Source organism: Anastrepha ludens, chromosome 4 (genome assembly GCF_028408465.1).
Source record: "Anastrepha ludens isolate Willacy chromosome 4, idAnaLude1.1, whole genome shotgun sequence".
Lineage (NCBI taxonomy): Eukaryota > Metazoa > Arthropoda > Insecta > Diptera > Tephritidae > Anastrepha > Anastrepha ludens.
Genome location: NC_071500.1, coordinates 77621364 through 77643776, shown reverse-complemented (window position 1 = coordinate 77643776; position 22413 = coordinate 77621364). Strand labels below are relative to the sequence as shown.

The following is a 22413-nucleotide window of genomic DNA, read 5'->3' as shown; positions in this document are numbered from 1 at the left end:
CTACAAGTTATCAGAATGTTAGGCAATTAATCTTAAATTTAAATCTTAATTTTTATAGCCAATAATGTCTTAGGAAAATTCTGCTACGCCAGACCTGATGGTTTGGTTGTCCATATGATCTGATTATTGTTGTTGCTTTGTTTTTTTACATTCTGATTTAAATTTTGGCATTCAAATCCCCAAGCGCTCTAGTAACTTCACATTTTAAGGAGCGCTTCGAAAATTAGTGTGTTGCCAACATGAGTGCTCTGTGAATATATTTTTATCATATGAAGTCTTTTATTTTATTACAATAATTCAATTTCTTAGTTCACAGTATTTATAATCACTCCTCAAAGCTATCTACCAGACAAAATGTTGGGAATATTTTTATAATTTTTAAATTTAGATAATCCCACAACCAACCACAAAATTAGTTGGTTTTATATTAAATAAGACAAATAAAAAACAATGGTATGTGTATTAATTTATTTATTTGATTCTAAATAGAGATTTTCAGCGAAGGCAAATATGCTAAAATCTGAAGGAACCTGTGACAAATATTATCCGTTTAATTTTGTTCAGCGCTAAAAAGCAGCTAAAATTGATTAAGAGATTTTTAGCGATGGAGTTTTTGCCATAGCGAATGCTGAAATGCGTCTGCAGATTAATCAAAACTATGCTTATGTATCATATTGGCATCAAAGACGAAGGACAACTGTTGTTAAGGACAATTCATCACTGTTTTTGTATATGTGTACTTGAAAATAGCTGCCATTTTTTCATTTGGCTTTTCACAATATGCATTAACAAGTAAACATTTCGCCATTTTGATATTAGGTCAATTCGCGTACCTGATAGTTTTAAGTTTATAAAGAGAATTCGTAAACCGGGAGCGTATCATGTTTTTTTACCAACGGGGATTTCCAGCAAGAAAAACAGCTGATCAAAAAATGGTAGCTGCAATTTAAATAAATCAGAAAGTTGTAATATAGCATAAGTATATATAGCAAAAGTACATTTAATCAATCGATTGCTTGTGCTTTTAATTTTTTGTATTTCATTTTAATTTTCAATATAAACAAACTGACCGTTAAACTTGCAAGTTTTTACTGGTTTTGTATTCGTTTATTATTTTAAGTATTTCTCTCTTCTAGCCAGAAATGTATTGGTGGAAATGTAAGCAAATGTTCGTATTGCCAACTTTTCGGATGAGTATTCTGCACGATTTGGTCTCTTGCGATATACGCCACGTCTAGGGCATTTTATTTTTCAATTTTGTGTCTTAATTGTCAAGTTGCCTGCTTTTTTCCTAGTATCTTGTTTGTTTGCTTCCATTCTCATGAAAATTTTGACAGTCAGTACACAAAATTGTTGAAACAAAACACATGTAACAGTTGTTGCTCTAGTGCCACCACCCCTTATTGCTTCATCTTGTGCAGAGGTAGAGAATGTGAAACTTCTTATAAATTACTGCATTGATTAGTCCGACGTGCGTAGAACGAATGCGTGTGATTATATTGTAAATGAATTTCAACATAACAGAAGAAGCAGAGTGCAGTTTGTCCATTTGTCAAAGTATATTTTGATGTGAGTCATTCTTGACAGAGAAAGATTCTCTCTTCTTGGTCATTAAATTACGCACAGAATAGTAGTATATTGACAAGACTGAATCAATTTGTCTTTAAAGCAGAAAACATAAGTTCTTGCAATGCCTAATAACGATAAAGATCCGGAGGCTGTACAAAAAAATAATGAACGCAATGCGAATGCGATAGAAAGCACCCAAGCTGTAGCCGCCGCTACAGAGGCATTAATTGCTGCCGCTGTAGCCGGCACTAAATCTGCACCAAACGCCAATAATACAGATTCTGGATCGGATGATTTGGAGAAGAAACGTGCTGATTCGAAATCAACTTCGGCAGGTCAGGGTAGTTAAATTTATATTAAATATACTGGCTTACAGACTACAAACCAGTTATATTCACTTGTGCCATGTGTACTGGAAGACATATAACCTCAGTATTACACGGTTGTAATAAAATAATTTATTAATGACACATATACCAGGAATATTAAGGTGGACACATTATTATTGGACTCTTTTTCAGGATTACTCAGAAAGCAAGGGTTGTTGCAGGTGCTCTCCGAGGTTGCAGCTGCTGGAAGACAATCAAAACAATTTGCGTTTTGGTCTACACAGCCGGTGCCCAAATTGAATGAAGATATCACTACAAATGAATGTATCGAACCCGATAAAGATATTTCAGAAATTCGCCCTGATCCATACACCTTGCCAGAAGGTTTCAAGTGGGATACTCTCGATTTGAATAGTACCACCGATTTAACTGAATTATATACTCTGCTAAATGAAAACTATGTGGAGGATGATGACGCCATGTTTCGTTTTGATTATCAGCCAGAATTTCTCAAGTGGTCTTTGCAACCACCCGGATGGAGGCGTGATTGGCATGTGGGTGTGCGTGTTGTGAAGTCAGGTCGTTTGGTTGGGTTCATATCTGCCATTCCCAGCAAGTTGAATTGCTATGATAAAGTGCTCACTACGGTTGAGATTAATTTTCTATGCGTTCATAAAAAGTTACGTAGCAAAAGAGTGGCACCTGTACTAATACGCGAAATTACTCGCCGTGTGAATTTAACGGGGATTTTTCAAGCAGCTTATACAGCGGGAGTAGTGTTACCTAAACCAGTATCTACATGTCGCTATTGGCATCGCTCATTGAACCCCAAGAAGCTTGTTGAGGTAATGAAATTGTATAAATTAATTAAATAACGGTTTCGTTTTACGATATACCTATATATTATAAATTCGCACCTTAATTTGTTGTCCTGCGGATTCAAGCGTTCTCAAATTTTACTTTAAATTAAGGGCGGAACGTCGCACTTATCACATCATATTAAAAAGTTTACAAAGGAATGGTCGGAATGTAATACCGAAAACAAGCCATTTAATATAACACGTGAGGGCAGCAATCATATTTCATTAAAAAAATTATTCAATAATTCCAGGCTTAAAATTTCAACAATCTTAGTTAGCATTTGTGTCCGTACATACAAAATTACAAAAATGTGATTAAAAATGAATTTAGATCTTCCCTAAAGCCGCGATAAATAATTTTATTACCGAATATATGACAAACTGAATCAATTTTACATTTGTTATGTGATCCACACTAGAAAATATTATTTCTAGCTTAAAAAGTTAAATAATATTGAGGAAACTATTACCATACTCAATTAAAAATCCAAATTAAACTAAAAATCAGGACAACTTCCTCCATATAAAGTTTTAGATTTTTATTTAAACCTCCGGAGTTCATCGAAAACTGAAAAACTAATATACAATACAATATTCAAATTGTAAATCATATTATTTTTTCCGGACCGATCTTGATATTAAATTTGACTTCTTCTCCTTCTTAATTGGCGCTATAACCGCTTACGCGATTTTGGCCGAGTTTAACAAAGCGCGCCAGTCGTTTCTTTCTCGTGCTAACCGGCGCCAGTTGGACACACCAAGTGAAGCCATGTCCTTCTCCACCTGATCTTTCCAACGCAGGGGAGGCCGCCCTCTTCCTCTGCTACCACCAGCTGGTACCGCATCGAATACTTTCAAAGCCGGAGCGTTTGTATCCATTCGGACGACATGACCCAGCCAACGTAGCCGCTGGATCTTTATTCGCTGCGCTATGTCTATGTCGTCGTAAAGCTCATACAGCTCATCGTTCCATCGTCTGCGATATTCGCCGTTGCCAACGTGCAAAGGTCCAAAAATCTTACGCAGAATCTTTCTCGAACACTCCAAGCGTCGCTAAATCGGATGTTGTCATCGTCCAAGCTTCTGCGCCATACGTTAGGACGGGCATGATGAGAGTCTTGTAGAGTGTTAGTTTTGTTCGTCGAGAGAGGACTTTACTGCTCAGTTGCCTACTTAGTCCAAAGTAGCACTTGTTGGCAAGAGAGATTCTACGTTGGATTTCAAGGCTGACATTGTTATCGGTGTTAATGCTGGTTCCTAAATTTGACTAATTTGTCTTAATTAGGGATTACTCTACGAAAACTGCCAAAATTAAACAATTAAAATTAAATATAAACGAATGTGAATAATTTAGGTTTATTTCTAACAGAAATATCACTCTTTCTGCTTTCTTGAAAATTACGTTATATGGCAGGTGGGGTTGGTTATTGAACTATTTCGCCCATTTCCCAAACAGTAATATGTGTACTAAGTTTAATTGAAATACATATATACATTTTTTATCGAGTTAGAGCGCGCACAGATGGACTGACGGACAGACACGGCTAAATCGACTCTTCTCATCATTCAAAGCATTTTGGTATATATGGTATATGTCCTACCTATTCGAAATAGGTGCTGCTTTATGCTGTTGCATACAACCGTTATATAGGAAAAATTACAAGGGCGCATGAGTATGAGGATGCATTGTCATGTCATTATCCCGCTCACTGTATCCTGATGTCTATGAATAATCATAGGCCAATCAATAAAAAAAAAGAAATACTCCTATTAAAGACTGCCCTAGCTATCGCAAATTTACTTTCAGTAACCACGTTGACATTGTAATCCAACGTTCCTACAACAGTTGGTTCTACGTTGCCGGAACAGTATTCCCCAAACATTTATGTTGAATGTTTATGCTGTTACCACAATTAGCGCATTTTCAATCCATCCGAGATAGAGAAATAGAATATATTATATATCTAAATAAATTCACAACATTTGTAGGGAATACAAATAGACAAAATTTACAAAAAACGGAGAAGGGTCGACCGGTGTAGGTAAACGCCGGAAACAAACGGTGGCAACAACGCGCACTACTCCGAGCGTTTATCACCCGCACAAATGCAGCGATTCCAGGACCTCAGCAACGGCACAAATTGCCGCAACACAATACCAATAAATCCGACGCCGGAATGGATAACACTTTATAGTACGCACTAGCACTAGCCAGGAAACGGAAATAAGCGCCAAAAAGTAGGCACTCAAAATTTATTTCCTATAAGTTTGCACCAACAAACAAGCGTCAAAAAGTAGGCAGTGTTATTTCTCACTAGAAATATGGCACCACAAGGAAAAACTCAGGAAAAATAGCCTAAAATGTATCTAAGATATATATAAGGTATAGCTCTCTCTCTCCTTTTCCTCTATGTTACATCTTTTTTCTCTCTCGCGAAACGAAAATGCCCAAAACGTTGCATGACCTTGAAATATTACTCTCCATTCTCGCTCGTCCATCGACGTCTAAGAAGTTTCGCTTCAAAAATTCATTCCGATAATAGTATTTCCGTTTTCTATTATCATTTTAAGTTCTCAAGCTTTTAAAAAAACACCCATATATTCACAGAAATTGTAGTATTGCACAATATTTCGTTTAGAAAAGAAAACGAGTGTATTTACCATATTTTATCGTATTAATTTCTCTTGCAGGTAAAATTTTCACAACTTGCACGTAATATGACTATGCAACGGACCATAAAACTATACAAGTTACCCGATCAGCCGAAAACCAAAGGATACCGACGTATTCAACCCAAGGATATGGACAAGGCACAGAAACTACTCGAAGAATATCTCAGAAAATTCTCCTTGAGCCCAGTTTTTTCCAAAGAGGAATTCCGTCACTGGTTTACCCCGAAAGAAGGTATCATCGACTGTTTCGTTGTAGAGGATGAACATGGGAACATTACCGACATGACTAGTTATTACTGCTTGCCATCTTCGGTTATGCATCACCCTGTACATAAGACTGTACGTGCTGCCTATTCTTTCTATAATGTGTCCACAAAGACACCATGGTTAGAATTAATGAATGATGCTCTGATCTCAGCGAAGAATATTAACTTGGATGTTTTTAATGCACTTGATTTAATGGAGAATAAGAATTTTTTGTTTCCTTTGAAATTCGGTACGGGTGATGGCAATCTACAATATTATCTATACAATTGGCGTTGTCCAGCTATGAAGCCGGAAGATGTGGCGCTCATTTTGATGTAGTTGACATGTGTTAAAGAAAACTGCAATACAAATGCTCTAAGCGACATTCAAAATACAAAATTCAGCACATAACACGAATAGAAACAATAAAGGTTCTAGTACTATTATTTTCGCCACAACAAAAACTAATAAAACGTAGTAGTTTGCTTCGTTATTCAGTGAACAAACAATATAACGAAAAATAGTTGTTGTAAAACCAGGAATATTACTACAACACAATTGGCACTGGGATGATCTATAATGGATAACCTTAATCGGCATATGTGGTAATCAAAGTTGTGTTGAAACTTTTGAGATGCCTTAGCAGCTTAGGTAATCATTATAGCACAACAAAGTTACACAAATGAAAAAGAAAACAATACATACGCATGTACATATGTACAAATTTTTCCGACTTATATATACATACGTATATAATAGAAAAATATTTTTCATCCCCACCCTACATATTTCTTTCTGCCGTAGCGACACTAATTTAATATTTTTGCTACACCTATTTAGCTAAGAAAGAATAAATAGAATGAATTTGTAAAAATCTCATGGTGACGTAATTTCGAAGAGTGCAATCCTTGGTTTCCGTTTAACTCTGGGCCACTATTCAAACCACGAATAAAAGCAATACAATTAAATTCACCACTGGTTCTCTAGATTATTTGGTTGAATAAATAAGAAAATAGTTAATAAGTCTAAAAGCATTACAAAACTGTACGGAGTGCATTCCGTAAAGTTCATAAATAAAATTCTTTTGAAAACCTGACACTTGAAATTTCACAAAAAGTTTGTTGTTTGTTTTGTTTTTTTTTTCGACATATTTCCACATTGATTATACTACTTTGATTTATTTAATGGAAAAAATATTGTATTTGTGTTTTTTCCGAGCTATTAGTCTTTTCTGACATGTTATTTTTTATTCATATGCGATTTTCTGCTGGAATTCCTGTGTGTACAAATATAGTATCTGTATGCATACATAGCATGTTTTACTATTTTTATTAAAAAGACAGTCGCCGGCTATCGTTCAAACTGTGTTGAATTCCGTTACTTTCAATATTAACTCGCATTTTTTCTCCCTTATATTTTCCTTTTAATAGTTGTTTTTAGATTTAGTCTTTAAATAATAATCACGAGGCATGTCGAGCCCTACCGATAGGCCACCAAATAGATTTGGCGCGTTGCCAGTATTTGACATGAATCCAGTTAAAAAGCAAAAAATGTCATATATCCACCCTGCTTAAAACGAGTGTCGGAAAAAGTAGTCGAAAGTGAATTGGAGAGGAATAATTACACGGGTTTACGAATTCTCTCGCCAGGTCCAAGGCGGGTGATACAAGCTTAAAATTTAAACTTTTACTCCGAGCCCAAGACCCTACAGAAACTGGCAATGACTAGGTTATCCTGTTTGAAATATCTGCAACCTTTTACCATAAGAACCCTCCGCACCAATTGCACTAATTGAGCACACACAAAATTATACTCCCAAGGAACTATGCGTGCTACTTTGCTAACGCAGCATCAAATCCTCAGTTAAAACAAGGCACTGCGATACTCATAAAATTTCATACCACATAAATCATACCAATCTCGAAACTTTTGGTGGTAGCATCAAATTTACCATCGGGCCCATTTATATTCCATCATTTTGCAACGGAGACCTTAGCGATATTTATAACAAATACCCCATTTGTCGTTCTTAGGACCTTAGTAGTTTTATTTAATTTCCATTCGGTAGGGCCCTGGTTCAAAACCAACTGTGGGTATGAAATATACGTTGATAGAAAACGTATGTTTTAGTAGCAATGTCAAGCGTTCGAGTGTTTTCTGCCTTGGAAAACCCCCTCATACAAAAATATCTGTTGTTCGGAGTAGTCATGAAACTGTAGGTCTCTCCATTTGTGGAAAAACATCAAAAACATTTATTTGTTGAAATTGAACCAGTTATATCTTTATCTCCATTCCTCTATATTTTCTCTATTTCTATCCTGTTCTCTATCTTAAGCCGTCTTCTTTTTCATCCGACCTGCAAAACAACACTAGGGAATTTTTACATGAAAAGAAATAACAGAAAAGATCCCATTTTTGGTTGATATAACCCGTTTGAGTTGAAAGCGTATAGTAAAAAACGAGACCATTGTGTATGAGCCCCCGGAAAGTACATGAGAAATTCCAGCTAAACCTCAAACTGCTAGATACGCAAATAAAACCAAGATGCATCCCTACCAGGAGACAGCAATAGAAAATCTGATATGTTTATCTTGATATGATTTTTGATGTTGTTGAGCTTGTTTGTTTACGTTCTGTTGGATAAACAAATAATACGAAACAAAAACAAAATGGAACAAATGTGGCTAATATAAAAGAAAACAATTTCGGGTACTTTTTTTGCAGATGGGAGATAAAATAATGCAATACCTATCTTTTTACTTGATTTGTATCCCTATCTTTGTTTTTATTATTTTATTTGTCTACATATTCACCTTAACTTTTGTCTTTATAATTAGTGATCAATTTAGAGATCGGGTTTTAAATTGAAATAAAACATCAAATTGTCGAATGATCTTTATTACTTTTGTGTAAAACCATTCATGAAATTAATTTTTTTTTAAGATAATCCCGCAACTGCGGTCATCCGTAAATATCAATTTTGAATGACTCGCTGGAACATTTCGGTCGGTATCTCGTGAATAACTTTAGTAATGTGGGTTTGCAATGCCTTAATCGAAGCTGGTTTATCCACAAAGCATTTAGACTTTACATATCCCCACAAACAAAGTTCAAAGGTGTGATATCACACGTTCTTGGTGGCCAATCCACTGGTCCGAGTCGAGAGATAAATTGCTCACCGAATCGACGACGCAGTAAATCCATTCTTTCACGGGCTGTATGGCAAGTAACGCCGTCTTGTTGGAACCAAATATTGTGGACGTCACGGGCTTCAATTCCCGCATCAAAAACTCGTTTATCATGACGCAATAGCGTTCGCAATTCACTGTTACATTGGCGCCAGCCTCGTCTTTGAAGAAATACGAGCCACTGGTTCCTCCAGCCCATAGGCCGCACCAAACGGTTGTTTTTAATGGATGTAATAGCTGTTCCTGAATGGCTTCAGGTTGCTCTTCAGCCCAATTACAGCAATTTTGCTTTTTGACGTAGCAAAAAGCCAAAAACGGACCTTTTCTATGTACACCATAAGTTGGCCTGAGAACGCTATGAACCTTTCACAGAGCGTAGATTTTAGTAATACAGTTGTATGGTTTGTAAACGTTGTTGAAGCGTAAGTCTTTCTATGACGTCTTTCATGTTCGCCTTCATAAATACTTAACTTTCATCCTTTTATTAATCTTTAGTACTTTCTATTCACGAAAATATTGCCATACTCCCTGTGAAAATGTTGCGTATTTGATATGAAAGTAAACAAGTAAAATTTAATACTTCCACAAACAAATATTTTTTTTTGTAACAATTAAAGTTTTTGTACAACTATTTTGACAAACTTGTGTACACTGCTAAACAAAAATCACCTGAACAATGCTTTTTCTAGAAGGTAGAAAATGCCACATATTCGCTTGGGCAGAGTCAAGGCGAATTTATTACAGGTGACAGCAAACACATATAAGTAAAACCCTACATGTATTTGTTGTTGCGTTTGGTGCAAGCATCATGTCAAAATCAGCAAGCAAATGTAAACATACGAATGTAAACATACCAATGCATACAAACAAGGCATATCATTTTGACGTAAGCCATACCTACGGCGAAAAATTCAGCTGGGTGAATGCTGTCACCTTATTAAATCCACCTTGGGCAGAGTACAACAGTTTGAGAAAAGAAAACGTTACCCTATGAATATGTTGAGAAAAAACAGGGCGAAACAAATGCGACATTATTGCGAAAAGAAAAATCATATAAATCGCTAAATATTGAAATAAAATAAATTACATATTCTCGCTGCTTAATACGTTTCTTTAATTCAGCATCAAAATTATAGCATACATTAAGGAGGATATTGGCGTCATTTTTTAATTGATTTTTTGCTTTATATTGAACTAGTTTGAAATTTGAATAATTGTCTTCCCTTCAACATCAAAATACCTCTCAAATGAAATATGAGTATACAATAATTCTTTATGTCTCATTCTCTTATTTGTGGTGTCCATCTTGATGTTTTTTCACAAATGGAGGAAGGCCTACTGTTTAGTGCTGCCTCCGAACGGCATGTGGTTTTTATGAGGTTTTCATGGCTAAAAAACACTTGGAGGTTTGCCATTGTTGCTTTTTGACGTGATAACGTCTTATAATTCGATTTAGCCGGCTGCACGCACGAAAAAATGTGTCGGTCAATCGTCGTTATCTTGCTCAATCGGCGTTATCTTGCTCATTTGTCGTTATCTTGCTAAATGGTCGTTACCTTGCTTGAACTGCATGCGAAATTTGATGTAGCTCCTGCTGGAAATTTCAAGTGGATTTAAATTTAAGTACTAAATTTTAGGCGAATTAACACATGGAACTCGCCTCGGTTCTTTCCAGGAGGCATTACTAGAACAGCTAATTTGGTTTTTTTTCGTTTTGGTATTTGCCAAAGTAATATATTTGTTTCCAATCTGATTGACGGTCGTAGAATTAATGGAAAACAATTACATGATTTTGACATTAAAGCCACCAAATTTCGAAAATTAAACACCTGCCTATTTTGGCTTTGTAGCTTATGCTATCAGCTTGCATACAGCCTAGATGTCGTTTGTATCGCAGTTGTTACGCCCGAACATCCAACTAGTTGTGCAATTAGTTGAATGCATGAATTACTTTGTTTGGGGGTTGCTTTAGGGAAAATTTAAATGGCGCGAAAGTTGACATTTGATGTGGAACTACAAAATATCAGGTATTGAATTTTATTTGCATGGACTGACTACACACGAAATTAGGTAATATTTTGTTTGTAATTCACAGCAGTTAAAATTAAAATTAAGCTTTTGATCTGGCAATGAGTGATTCCGTATATAAACATAAATACCAGAAATATAAAATACGTGTAAAAACATGGGAGCGAGATTTCAAGAGTAAACATTCACGAGTTCCGTCCAAAGTGAGTAAACAACTCGATAAATTATTTATGAAATATTCAATATTTTAATTTTTTCAGTATGATATTCGTGAGGCGCCGCAAGAAATACGGGATGCTTACAAAATGTATTATAAGTTGAAAACATCATTTTTGGAGGATACATTAAACGAGGTTTTTGACGATGACGGATTTAATGTCTTAGAAATATCACCGCCTGACAATGATACAACTGCAAAAAACTATAATGATGAAAGTTCGGGTATTTCCAGCAGCATCGCAGCGTTAGTGGGTGTTACAAAGTGCACAAACGTTCTTGGGCAATTGAATCAATACGAACAGTCTGCACAACAACAAGATCCTACAATAAGTGTTCGAAAGGATATAATGTGTGCAGATAACGAAGAAAAGGGTATCAAAGAGTTTGAAGATACAGAAATACGCGAGTTGAATGAAAAAGCATGGGGCCCCGAGGAAAGTAAAAAGCAGGTTGAAAAGAGTGGGAGAAAAAACTTAAATGATTCTGGTACATTGAAAAAACCATTCACATCCAATTTATCTGCAAAGCTTTTCAAATCCACATCGTTTTGCATACGCAATCCAAGAAAATCACTTTCGCGTGCTAACTCAGAAATCAGTGCACAGCTAACGCGACAAGTAAGTGCACCACATATTAGTCAACGATCTGAGGTAGTACTGCCTGATTTAGAAACAATATTGGTGCAAAAGGCGAAAGAGCAGCAAGGAGCAGGAGGCGTTACTGTGAATCTTTTGTTAACAGGTGAGTAAAAGTATCTGTACCGGGATTCCGACTAAGTTATGGTAAAATATAATTAATCTTGTTACAATAACGTGAGGTCTTTATATCGTTATGGTAGCATCAGTGCCTAGTGCCATTCCCCTGGTAAATTGTTTTGTTTTAGTTTGTTTACAATTCTTCATTATCTTATAACATCTATGAGTATACTTAGATATAAATATAATATATTAATGGATGCTAAATGATGTGGCACGCATTTTGAAGACATAAAAAATCTAAATGAAATTAAATGGTAGATTAAATAAATTAATTAATTATGCAATAAAATGTATTAAACAAATTTAGGACAATATATTGGAATGGTTTTAAATGAAAAGATAGGTTGTGTGACAGGCACAAAGTACTTCAATATCGTCATGTTTGAAATTAAAAAGCCAAGTGAAAGCAGAAAAAGGTTAATCTTCTAACAAGTTGTATATCTTTAGGAAGTTTATTGAAAAGTGTACAAGATATTATGGTTCAGAAACTATGGAAAAGGGTAATGTGAATAAGACCTAGAACTGCGGCATGTGATTAAAGAATTACTTCATAATCTGTGTGAATGGTATATTGGACTTCGTAAATATCCACTCCTTGTAAAGAAATTTTTCAAAACTTTGTTGTACTACAGGTGTCTCACGATACCTTAAAAAGATTCATAGAGGTCGAAATTAATAGCGGACGACTTTTAGTAGTACATAAAAAAATAAAGTATGCACTCCCCCTAGCAGCTTATACCATATTGTAATCTAGATTGTACAAGCCCATAATATACCATTTTTAGTACACTGCTTGAACGCAATTTTCTAAGACGATAAAATGAACGTGCAGTGGATAACATATATCGCTTCAAAGTAGTTATATGCGATGACTAAAACTTCCAGACACTTGAAATTAGAAACTACTTCGACCTTAAAACATTTACTGTCAATAACTGTTTTCGGTGCAAAATTGATGCGAGATTCGTTTTAAATACATCAATGGGTAAATAATTTACCGATAAAAAAGTATCGCTGTAGATTGGAAAAAACATCACCATTCGGCACTTGCTTGTTACGAAGAGTAAAACACATTAATTTAGTTTTATTGCTTACAATTGGCCTATGATTTGCGAACCACTCTCTTAGCAGGTGATTAATATATATTATCAACAAAAAGATTGAAAGCCTTGATTGAACCGTATGTAATCACCAAGTCGTCAGCAAATATTTAATTTTTCACATTAAAGGTAATGAAAACAGTGAATTAATATATGTAAAGCAAAAACAAAATTGGAAGTGTTTATTCATTAAATATTTAAATCAGAGTTAAGTTTACTTAAAGAACGTTATGATCAACTATATCGAATGCTTTTGTTATATCAACAAATTGGTAGCGTAATTTTTTTATCATCCATTGCTTTATATATTATATAATTCAATAGAGTTCAAGAAGAGTGTCTTCAGTTGAAGCTCCAGGCCTGAAACCGTATTGCATTGGTCTAAAGTAGTTATTTTTTCTAACGTTGGTTTGAAATATCATCATTTCCCCCTGGATCAGAGCTTTTTTAGATTATTCTTTAAATTGTAAATCTCTGAACCAGATATTGGGTCAAGGAAAAACCTACTTACTGGAGGTGTGCATTCTGAGTAAATAGGGCTTAGTACTACACCATCAGTGTAACAAACTGGTAATTGGCACGGAAGCTTCACCAATAGAGACGAGAAAATCATTAAACGTTCCCACAGTCAGTTCTATGTAACCGGAACAACTCGGATTTATATCCGGCCGGAGACTGTCATTTCAGCAGCATTCCCTGGATATGTATTGGGAATGTTTATGCTGCTACAACAACAACTTCTTTATAGCAGATCATCTAGGAAGAATGGTACAAGATTCCTCCAGGTTATTACCAAAAGCAGGTGCACTCAATGAGCAAACAATGTGCGGAAGTTATACGACATAGAAGTTTCCAACAAAATATAGCAGTGTAAGGTATAGAGTTAATCAAAATATACATAATTTTATTGTAACATGCATATTTTTTCTAGACGTCTTAAATATAAGTATACAAAGTCTGTGGTCGAATGCATTGTTTATTTCAGTTGATCAACAAACTTACAAATCGTATAAACTCGTATACAACTCTTATTATAATACTTAATATACATTTTTCAATTTCCCCATAATTTTTTTAATAAATGCGCGTTTTTGACAGATTTAGTGTGGTATAGGGTGTGTTGTTTAGCCGTATGAGAATTAACGATATCGATAACTATGGTTTGACAGCTGAGACTGGCAAACTGATATTTCTATTCAGTAAGGTTTGGCAGGTCATCATGAATCGTTCAATGCCAGAACAACGCTTCCAAATTTCTTTCGAAATCGGTGAATGACGAACGCTACCGAGCCATGCTGACTGACAATTATAAATACATATGTATATAATGGGGCATTTCCTTTTTTTTCAGGTAAAGAAGTTCCCTCACAGATACAAGTGGATTCCGGCTGGCTTAATCGTAATACCATTGATGAGGGACTAGAAGGAGGTGTAGCAGCTGCAACTAAGTTCGTCCAATCGGTTGGTTCCGCCCTTCCAAAAACACCGATTGTAGAAAAACGATATGGTCTGAGTAATATTAATGTGAAAACGTTAGAACAATTTCCCAATGCTAACGAGACAAAGAATGAAAATAATTTAGAGGAAAAGGAAATACACATTAAATCGGAAAGCCCTAAAGACGTATCGGTTAAACTAAGTACACTCACCAATGGGGACTCAGACTCAGTTGTTTCGGATAGTGCTGGTGAAGAGGAGGATCAGATTTATAAGCACGTAGCCAAAAGGCGCAGAGTGCTTAAGACCATTGAAAAAAATCACAGCAATGGAATGAGGAACTCACCTACTAAAGATATAGAAAGCGAAATAAAGCAAGTATCAGGAAATTGTAAAAATGTTTTTGATTTCGATGACAATGAGGAATCAAAATATCCTCCACCTAAAAATGTTAAGGCAACTCGCAAAAACACTAAAACTGTTAAAAAACAAGTTAAAACTCAGCTCGTTGGTGGAGTAAAAGTTTCCAGAGAAGCAAAGTCAAAGCTAAAACAACATGGCACAAAACAAACAGCGTCGCAAAGAGTGACTCGGGGTAGAGCTAAGAATTCAAGAGCAGCGGACTCTAAAGATACCTTGGATATTACAGCAACGAATGTAGAAGAATCAGAAGAGCAAGAAGAAAAGCCACCGGAAGCAGCCATGTTGCGTTATACCATGCTGCTCGAGCGTGGAGATCTCACCTGTACTCCCCGCGTGCCAAATTGTGAGTTGGAGAGTGCGGATGATATAGCACAGCGATATATAAATAGTGCACGAGTGACAACTGCAACAGCAGGAGAGGCAACTGCGAAGTGTAAACCCTCACACACGCCAATTATTAATGAGAAACGTGCAGCAGCCCGAAAGAAGCTCGAAGAAAAAATCGCATCAGGAAAACTGAATGAAAACTATGTCTCAATAAACCTGCAAAAAAAAATATTCGCTCGTGGAAAACGCCATATGAATTACTCTAAGTTTAAGAAAAAGCAATGGCGTCACAAAAAGAAAATTGCTGCACTCATTGGCCCCGATATGGATATGGGTGGCTGTGACGGAGGTGTCCTCACATGCTTCACTTGCGGGCAAGTAGGCCATTTTGCTGCTCAGTGTAAATTGAAGGGTGATTCTTTGCTACCTTTGTCAGCACAACTCGAGGAGGATCCGTCGCCATTTCCAACTCTCGAAGAGGCTGAACGAATGGCAGCTCAGAGTGCCGCCGTGCTGCACAGCAGAAATATATCGAAATTACCAGAAGCCCCAAATACAGCTTTATATCAGAGCACTGATGATGGTTTTGTGAGCCAGGATCTACAAAAATTGGATGATCACAACGAAGAAATAGATCAAGTAGCAATGGTTGGTAATAAAAGTGAGGACAACTTGAGTGATAGTGCTAGTGATAATGACGATAATATGTGCTTTGAAAGCGACGAGGATCTGGAAAATATTGCCCTTGATGTTATTTCTGCACCAGTTACTCAAGAGTCACCTATAAAAAAATATGTGGGTCATAAAATTCCAGAAGATTTTCTTAAAAAAGCTGGTCTACATGTGTCATCTGCAGAAGCCAAAACACCCGACACGAAGTTTGGTGGCACTACACCTCTTTATGAGCTGAATGCCAATGGAAATGTACGTGATGACATTCCTGCTGAAGTGACAGATGCATTACGTATGTTCGGGCATACAAGTTTTCGAAAGGGCCAAGAGCGTGCAATTATGCGCATTCTGTCTGGTCTTTCAACATTAGTTACACTCAGCACCGGTAGCGGAAAATCGTTATGCTACCAATTGCCTGCTTACTTGTACAGTCATCGAAGACAAGCAATAACATTAGTTATATCTCCACTGGTATCACTTATGGAAGATCAGGTGACAGGTGTGCCACACTTTTTGCGCGCACATTGCCTGCACACAAATCAAACACCCCAACAGCGACTTAAGGTAATGGAAATGATTTCTGCTGGAGAGGTGGATATTTTATTGGTGTCACCTGAAGCAGTAGTAGCGGGTGAACGTTCCACTGGTTTTGGTGCAATACTGCGACAACTGCCTGCAATTGCATTTGCCTGTATTGACGAGGCGCACTGTGTGTCCCAATGGAGTCACAATTTTCGCCCTAGCTACTTGATGATTTGCAAAGTTCTAAAGCAGAACTTAGGAATTAATACAGTTTTGGGTTTGACTGCCACAGCAACATTACCGACGAGGTTAAGCATTATTAGTCATTTAGGAATTAAAGATGGCGAACGGGGTATAATAAGTGACACTCCACTGCCAGATAATCTTCTGTTATCCGTGTCGAAGGACGAGAATAAGGACGCAGCGTTATTAGCCTTGCTGACTAGTGATCGGTAAGATACCAAAATTAATACTATAATAATTGAGAGACTGTGAAAAACAAACCAAAAAATTGATCTTCCAAAAAGATTTTATTCAGAAGTAAATTGTAGATCATTTTGGAAGATTAATTTTATGTTTGAGGCTTGTTGGAATCTTTCTATGGAAGACCATCTCTTAATTAAAACACATTTAATTGAAAGAGTTTATTATCTCATAATTTTTTTTAAATAATACAGGAAATCGCGGTTGTCGAGCTTTCATAGACATCGATATAGTTTCAAGAAAGTTTTATTAGGTTTGTGGAGTATTTCATAAGGTTTTTGAAGATTATTTAGATTGGGTTCGCGAATAAAGCGAACCTAGGCCAGTGACACCATTACACAGGTCCAGTTAGCGGCATACGGCATTCCTAGAAGTAGAACCAGTTTGTCTGTTTTCACGCGCACGAGTTAGGAGAGCAAACTTTTGGAGAATGAAGTTGAGGTTGCCGTGGATGTATTAGTAGGAAAGAATGTAAGGTTCCTCGCAGTAAAGAATCGAAAAAGATCGCAAAGGTTACCGTCTACTTTTGAGCAAAAACCATCAATGCCATGTCGGACGCTAATATCGAACAATCGTCAACTTATGATATCAGAGAAGCTCGAATAACAGTGAAAATTTAGAGTTGTAGAAAATAAATTCTTTCGAACGACTTTTGCTGAAATGGCATCCTTTGTAGGTGTTTCTATAATACCATAATAATATATTTATATCCTAAACCATCTAAGTATAAACATATTCCTACATAAGACAATTTTCATATTAATTTCAGATTCAGTGATTGCCAATCAATAATTGTTTATTGCACGCGTCGTGATGAGTGCGAGCGAATAGCGTCATATCTCCGTACCTGCATGCAAAATCAATGTAACGAAAGGGATGGGTCAGAGAGTGGTAAGCGAAAGCGTAAGCGCGTTAATTGGGCTGCGGAGCCCTATCATGCTGGCATGCCTGCCTCGCGTCGTCGCACAATACAAAACGCTTTTATGCGTAATGATCTCCGTATCGTTGTGGCCACTATCGCTTTCGGTATGGGTATCAATAAACCAGATTTGCGTGCAGTTATTCATTACAATATGCCCCGCAACTACGAAAGTTATGTACAAGAAATTGGTCGTGCTGGACGAGATGGCAAACCGGCACACTGTCATCTCTTTTTAGATGCACGGGGAGGTGATAAATGTGAGCTGCGGCGGCACATCTTTGCCAACTCAATCGATCGACATGTAATACGCAAACTGTTGCAACATGTATTTGTTCCGTGTGCCTGCTCAAAGAAGAGTACTTCGGAAGAGCAATATCATAAAACTAAAGTTTCGAGCAGCGAGTTGGTGGTTAAGGCTTACTCGAAGGAGAACGATCGCATGTGTCCCGGCCACGAGATTGCGTTTTCTGTCGAACGCACCGTTGAAGAATTGGACATACCACAAGAAAATATTTCTACATTGCTATGCTATCTAGAATTGGATGCTCGTTGGAACATTAATGTGCTCAGTAATGCTTATACCATGGCTAAGGTCATATCATACGGGGGTGCAAAGTATTTGAAGTGAGTACTCGTATAATTAACTAAAAAGGCGAGTTGAAATTAATTTGCTTATTATTACATTGAAATATTCCAGACATGCCGCCAAAAATTGTCCACCATTAGCTATGGCTATTGCGCTTGAAATTAAACAGGATAAATTTGTTGAAGATTCAAATATAATCGAATTTTCCGTGATTGATGTTGCTGCAGCAATTGGTTGGAATAGTGGCATTGTGAAATATCAATTGAAAAATTTAGAATGGACTGAAGGTAATTCGTAAACATAAAATTGTCGCAACATTCTCGTTTCATCAAGTGAGACCATAAGAAGATATCCATTATTTTCTCGGTAGATGGATGCAGTGATTGATTTCTCGTAAAGTATCGATCAAACAACTTAAAGTTTATACTTGTTGTCAAGGTGACATTCTATACTAAAAACATGTTTTGCGTTTTTGTTTGTTCCATTCAGTTGTGAGTTACAGTGTGTTAACAATGGAAGTCAGCAAGGAGAAAATTGTCGTAGCATCGCGCAGGAGTTAAAGATCGACCATAAAACAGTTTTAAACCATTTGCGCAAAAAATAATGGATTTCATATTTTCCCCTCATATTTTTCAATCTTTAAATAATTTTATTTCTCTGAAAAGGGAAATGTTTTGGTTTTATTTTAAATTTTTGACTTCTAAAAAAATATCATACGAGCTCTGTTGACCATAACTGCGGGGGCTGACGGGCTGCCAGTTGCTCAATCTGCAATCTCATGTGGGAGAACTGCAGAACTTAATCTCTCGGTTACGTTCTTTTGTATTTAATTAAACGAATTGATTATCGTCCGGCTTAAGCTTCGAACTACCGAGCACATAATATCATATATTCAGATTATATTTGAATCAGTCATTCAGAAACGGAATAATGAATGCATTAATAAACATTAGTATTCAACGTCAAATATTAGAGTCGTAACTTATTTTTTTCTTCATATTTACACCTTAAATTGCAGTTGATGGCAATCCGCGCCGCTCACCCATTAACGTAAACTTTCATGACATTGGTTTTCGTTTGAAAGCGCCAGGAGACTTTGTACCAGAGGAGATAGATGATGCACTTGACACCCTTTATAATCGCACCGTCGAGCAAGAAAGAACGCAATTGATACAACTCCAGTATGTCTTTCAAGGTCTATCATCGGTGGCCTATAATACCTATGTGCCGTGCACAAATGCGAACTATGCCCCAGATCGTTCGAATCAGCTTAAAGGCATTATTCGAGATTATTTCCAAAACGATTATCCAAAAGAACTGAAATTAGAAGCTGATGTAAGTAAAGTGTGAATTCTTCACTAACGATTTTCAAATCCAACACATGCATTAATTTCTCCTAATTTACAGGCCTCCAATATATCCGATGCAGATATTGAACACGACGTTCTTTCGCTCATTGGCATGTATCCCGATAATAACTTCTGTGGTCGTAATGTTGCTCGCATTTTTCATGGCATACCAAGCCCAAACTTTCCTGCTGTTATTTGGGGCCGTTGCAAGTATTGGAGAGCCCACTCAAATGTTGAGTTCAATAGGATTCTAAATGTGGCTAATGCGCTTATTGTACGGAGACGCATGTAGCAATTGTAGTAATTTTGAAATAAGACATTTTGCATGATTTTAAACTAGCAAATTCAATGCCCGTCTCTGGGCTTATCAACATGTTTCTAGAAGTGGCAATTCCAAGGATATACTCACAGTCAAATCAATTGATTTGGCTTCTTGATATGGGTGGGTTTTTTCCAAAAGAAAATTTTCGGGAAAAATAAATAGAAATGAGTTAATGACAATATTATTTTAAAATGCCTTTTTACAATGTGACTTAATCTTAAATGTACACGTATAAGCTCAATTATTAGTTCAATATGAAACTGAACTGTTTCCAGCACACAATTTTAAACATGAAAATACAGAATTTAAAAATTTTTTCCCACAAAACTACTTATCTCATTTTTCACCTTTACTGACCACTAACTGATGTAGGTACAAAAATATATATGTACATATATGGGAAGGCAATAATAAAAATTATTTTACATTAAACGGATACAATCTGTAATTTACTTCTCAGTGACTCTGAATTCGACATTTGGTGCCCACTTTCACGGCTTCTTTTCCACTTTTTCTAAAATGAATTTCGATGTTCTGAGGAACGCAATAACAGAGTAACAAAATTAACATATGACTTTTTTAATGGGAAAACATAAGAACTCTACTCATCCTCAGACTTATGGGAGACCATAAGAATATTGCGGGACGCTTCGTGAGGGTAATAACGCGAAAGTGCGCAAAATATTTAAGAAAACATTATTTTGATTTCGTTGTCTCGTACTCCGTCATGCTTAGGTCTATCCATCGACAGCAAAATAACTGTCTAAAATAATTAGCATGCAAACGTACTACGACTATCTTTTCTATATCCTTTTGAAGGCCACCTTCCGCCTAAACCCTCAGTGTGGCCGCCAGTTGCAGTTGTGCTGGTGTGGATGTATCTTTTAAATAATAATATGTTAAAAGCAAAAAAAAAAAAAAAAAAAAAAAAAATTCGTTTTTGAGAACACCAAAACTAACTACGTTAATTTTCTTATTATTATTCATATCGCCTGAGAACTTTAGTTCTCCAGTATTTTTGTTAAGCATAAAAGGTTTCGCCTTGCTGAAAAAATTATTATTTTTGAAAGGGTGGTTAGTCAAATGTCCACAGATATATTTGTAAATTAAGAATGAGATATAAAAAATTCTAATTGTATCGGTACCCCCTTGAATTTTAGTACTTTTCGTCACAAAATACTTACTTTTTTTTTTTTTTTAATAGTAATATTCAAAGATAGCAAACAAATTGCTCCTTCTCTCACGGATCTTTCCTATATGATAATGTTTCTCCACTTCTATAAAGGGCTATTATGCGAGGAAACCCGTTTTGGAGAGTTTCCACGGGAGAAGAAAATATGCATATATCGTCCCCTTAGTATAACAATAGCCTATGTGCTCATAGGCTATTATTTTTTTATTGAATTTTTGGATTCTCCATCGTCGATTTTATATGTGGTCAAAATTTGGTCAAATTCTAGTTCCACAAAGTGCGTCAAAACGTCAGTCAAAAATAATAAATATTTACAGACATAACGAGATTTGAGTGAGAGCTACTTTCGACAAAAAGTTTGAAATTCATTTTCTCAAAGCATCAAAAAATTTATAGGCTATTTTAATACTAAGGGATAAGGGATTTAAGACGATATATACAATTTTCTTTTGTTTAAATCAAACACTTATTTCTGAAAAGAAAACGGAATTCCAACATAATAAAAATACAATTATTTAAAACAGGTGTTCTCTCGAAAAAATTATGTAAATGGATATAGTGCGTAGCTTTAAAATTTTGACTACATGGCAGCCCGAACCGAACCGACACCTATGTTGCGATAATTTTTTAATCTAAGGCAGCCGACGTAGCAGAATAGCTTAGTGCGTGACTACCATTCGGTAGAGAACAGGTTCCATCCAAAACCCGGTTATGAAATGACAGAAAAAGTGGTTTTCTAATCGGCTGGCAGGGGTAAACTTCCGAGTGTATTTTTAGCATGAAAAAGATCATCGTAAAAACCATCTGCAGTTCGGAGGCAGTATTCAACCGTAGGATCCTACATTTGCATAAAAGCATCAAGACGAACACCACTGATAAAGGCCAAACCCCAAACAAAGAGATAGGTGTTATAAAAAACGTATTATTTGTATCTATAAGAAAAGACTTGGTTTAAATTTAAACATTAAATAAAAGTACGCATCTAAAGTAATTTTACATACAATCAAAATTTTACAAAGTGCTAAAAAAAATACAACAGTACTAAAAAATATGTAATTATGCTGTAAAAAGGCAATAGTTGCATATGACTTGGCCTCTATGTATATGGCACCAAGTGCGTTTCTTCGACGGGGTATGATGCACCAAGAGATGCCGCGAGGGCCAGATATTTTCGGAGATGTTTTGGTAGTCGTGGATTGCTACGAATT

The 22413-nt window shown here is 36.2% G+C and overlaps 2 protein-coding genes across 2 annotated transcripts; both read left to right on the top strand.

Moving 5' to 3' along the window:
* Window positions 1–1450: 1450 nt before the first annotated feature.
* LOC128859907 (glycylpeptide N-tetradecanoyltransferase) lies at window positions 1451–6782 on the top strand. Its single transcript, XM_054097047.1, has 3 exons — window positions 1451–1904; window positions 2091–2743; window positions 5450–6782. Exons 1-3 carry the CDS (start codon window positions 1691–1693, stop codon window positions 6014–6016), a joined length of 1434 nt encoding a protein of 477 aa, XP_053953022.1. The 5' UTR covers window positions 1451–1690; the 3' UTR covers window positions 6017–6782.
* A 4093-nt stretch (window positions 6783–10875) lies between these two features.
* Window positions 10876–20445, top strand: LOC128859906 (ATP-dependent DNA helicase Q4). The gene is made up of 7 exons (XM_054097046.1): window positions 10876–11096; window positions 11154–11853; window positions 14322–16803; window positions 17604–18380; window positions 18454–18629; window positions 19361–19677; window positions 19750–20445. Exons 1-7 carry the CDS (start codon window positions 10995–10997, stop codon window positions 19981–19983), a joined length of 4788 nt encoding a protein of 1595 aa, XP_053953021.1. The 5' UTR covers window positions 10876–10994; the 3' UTR covers window positions 19984–20445.
* The last annotated feature ends 1968 nt before the right edge of the window (window positions 20446–22413 follow it).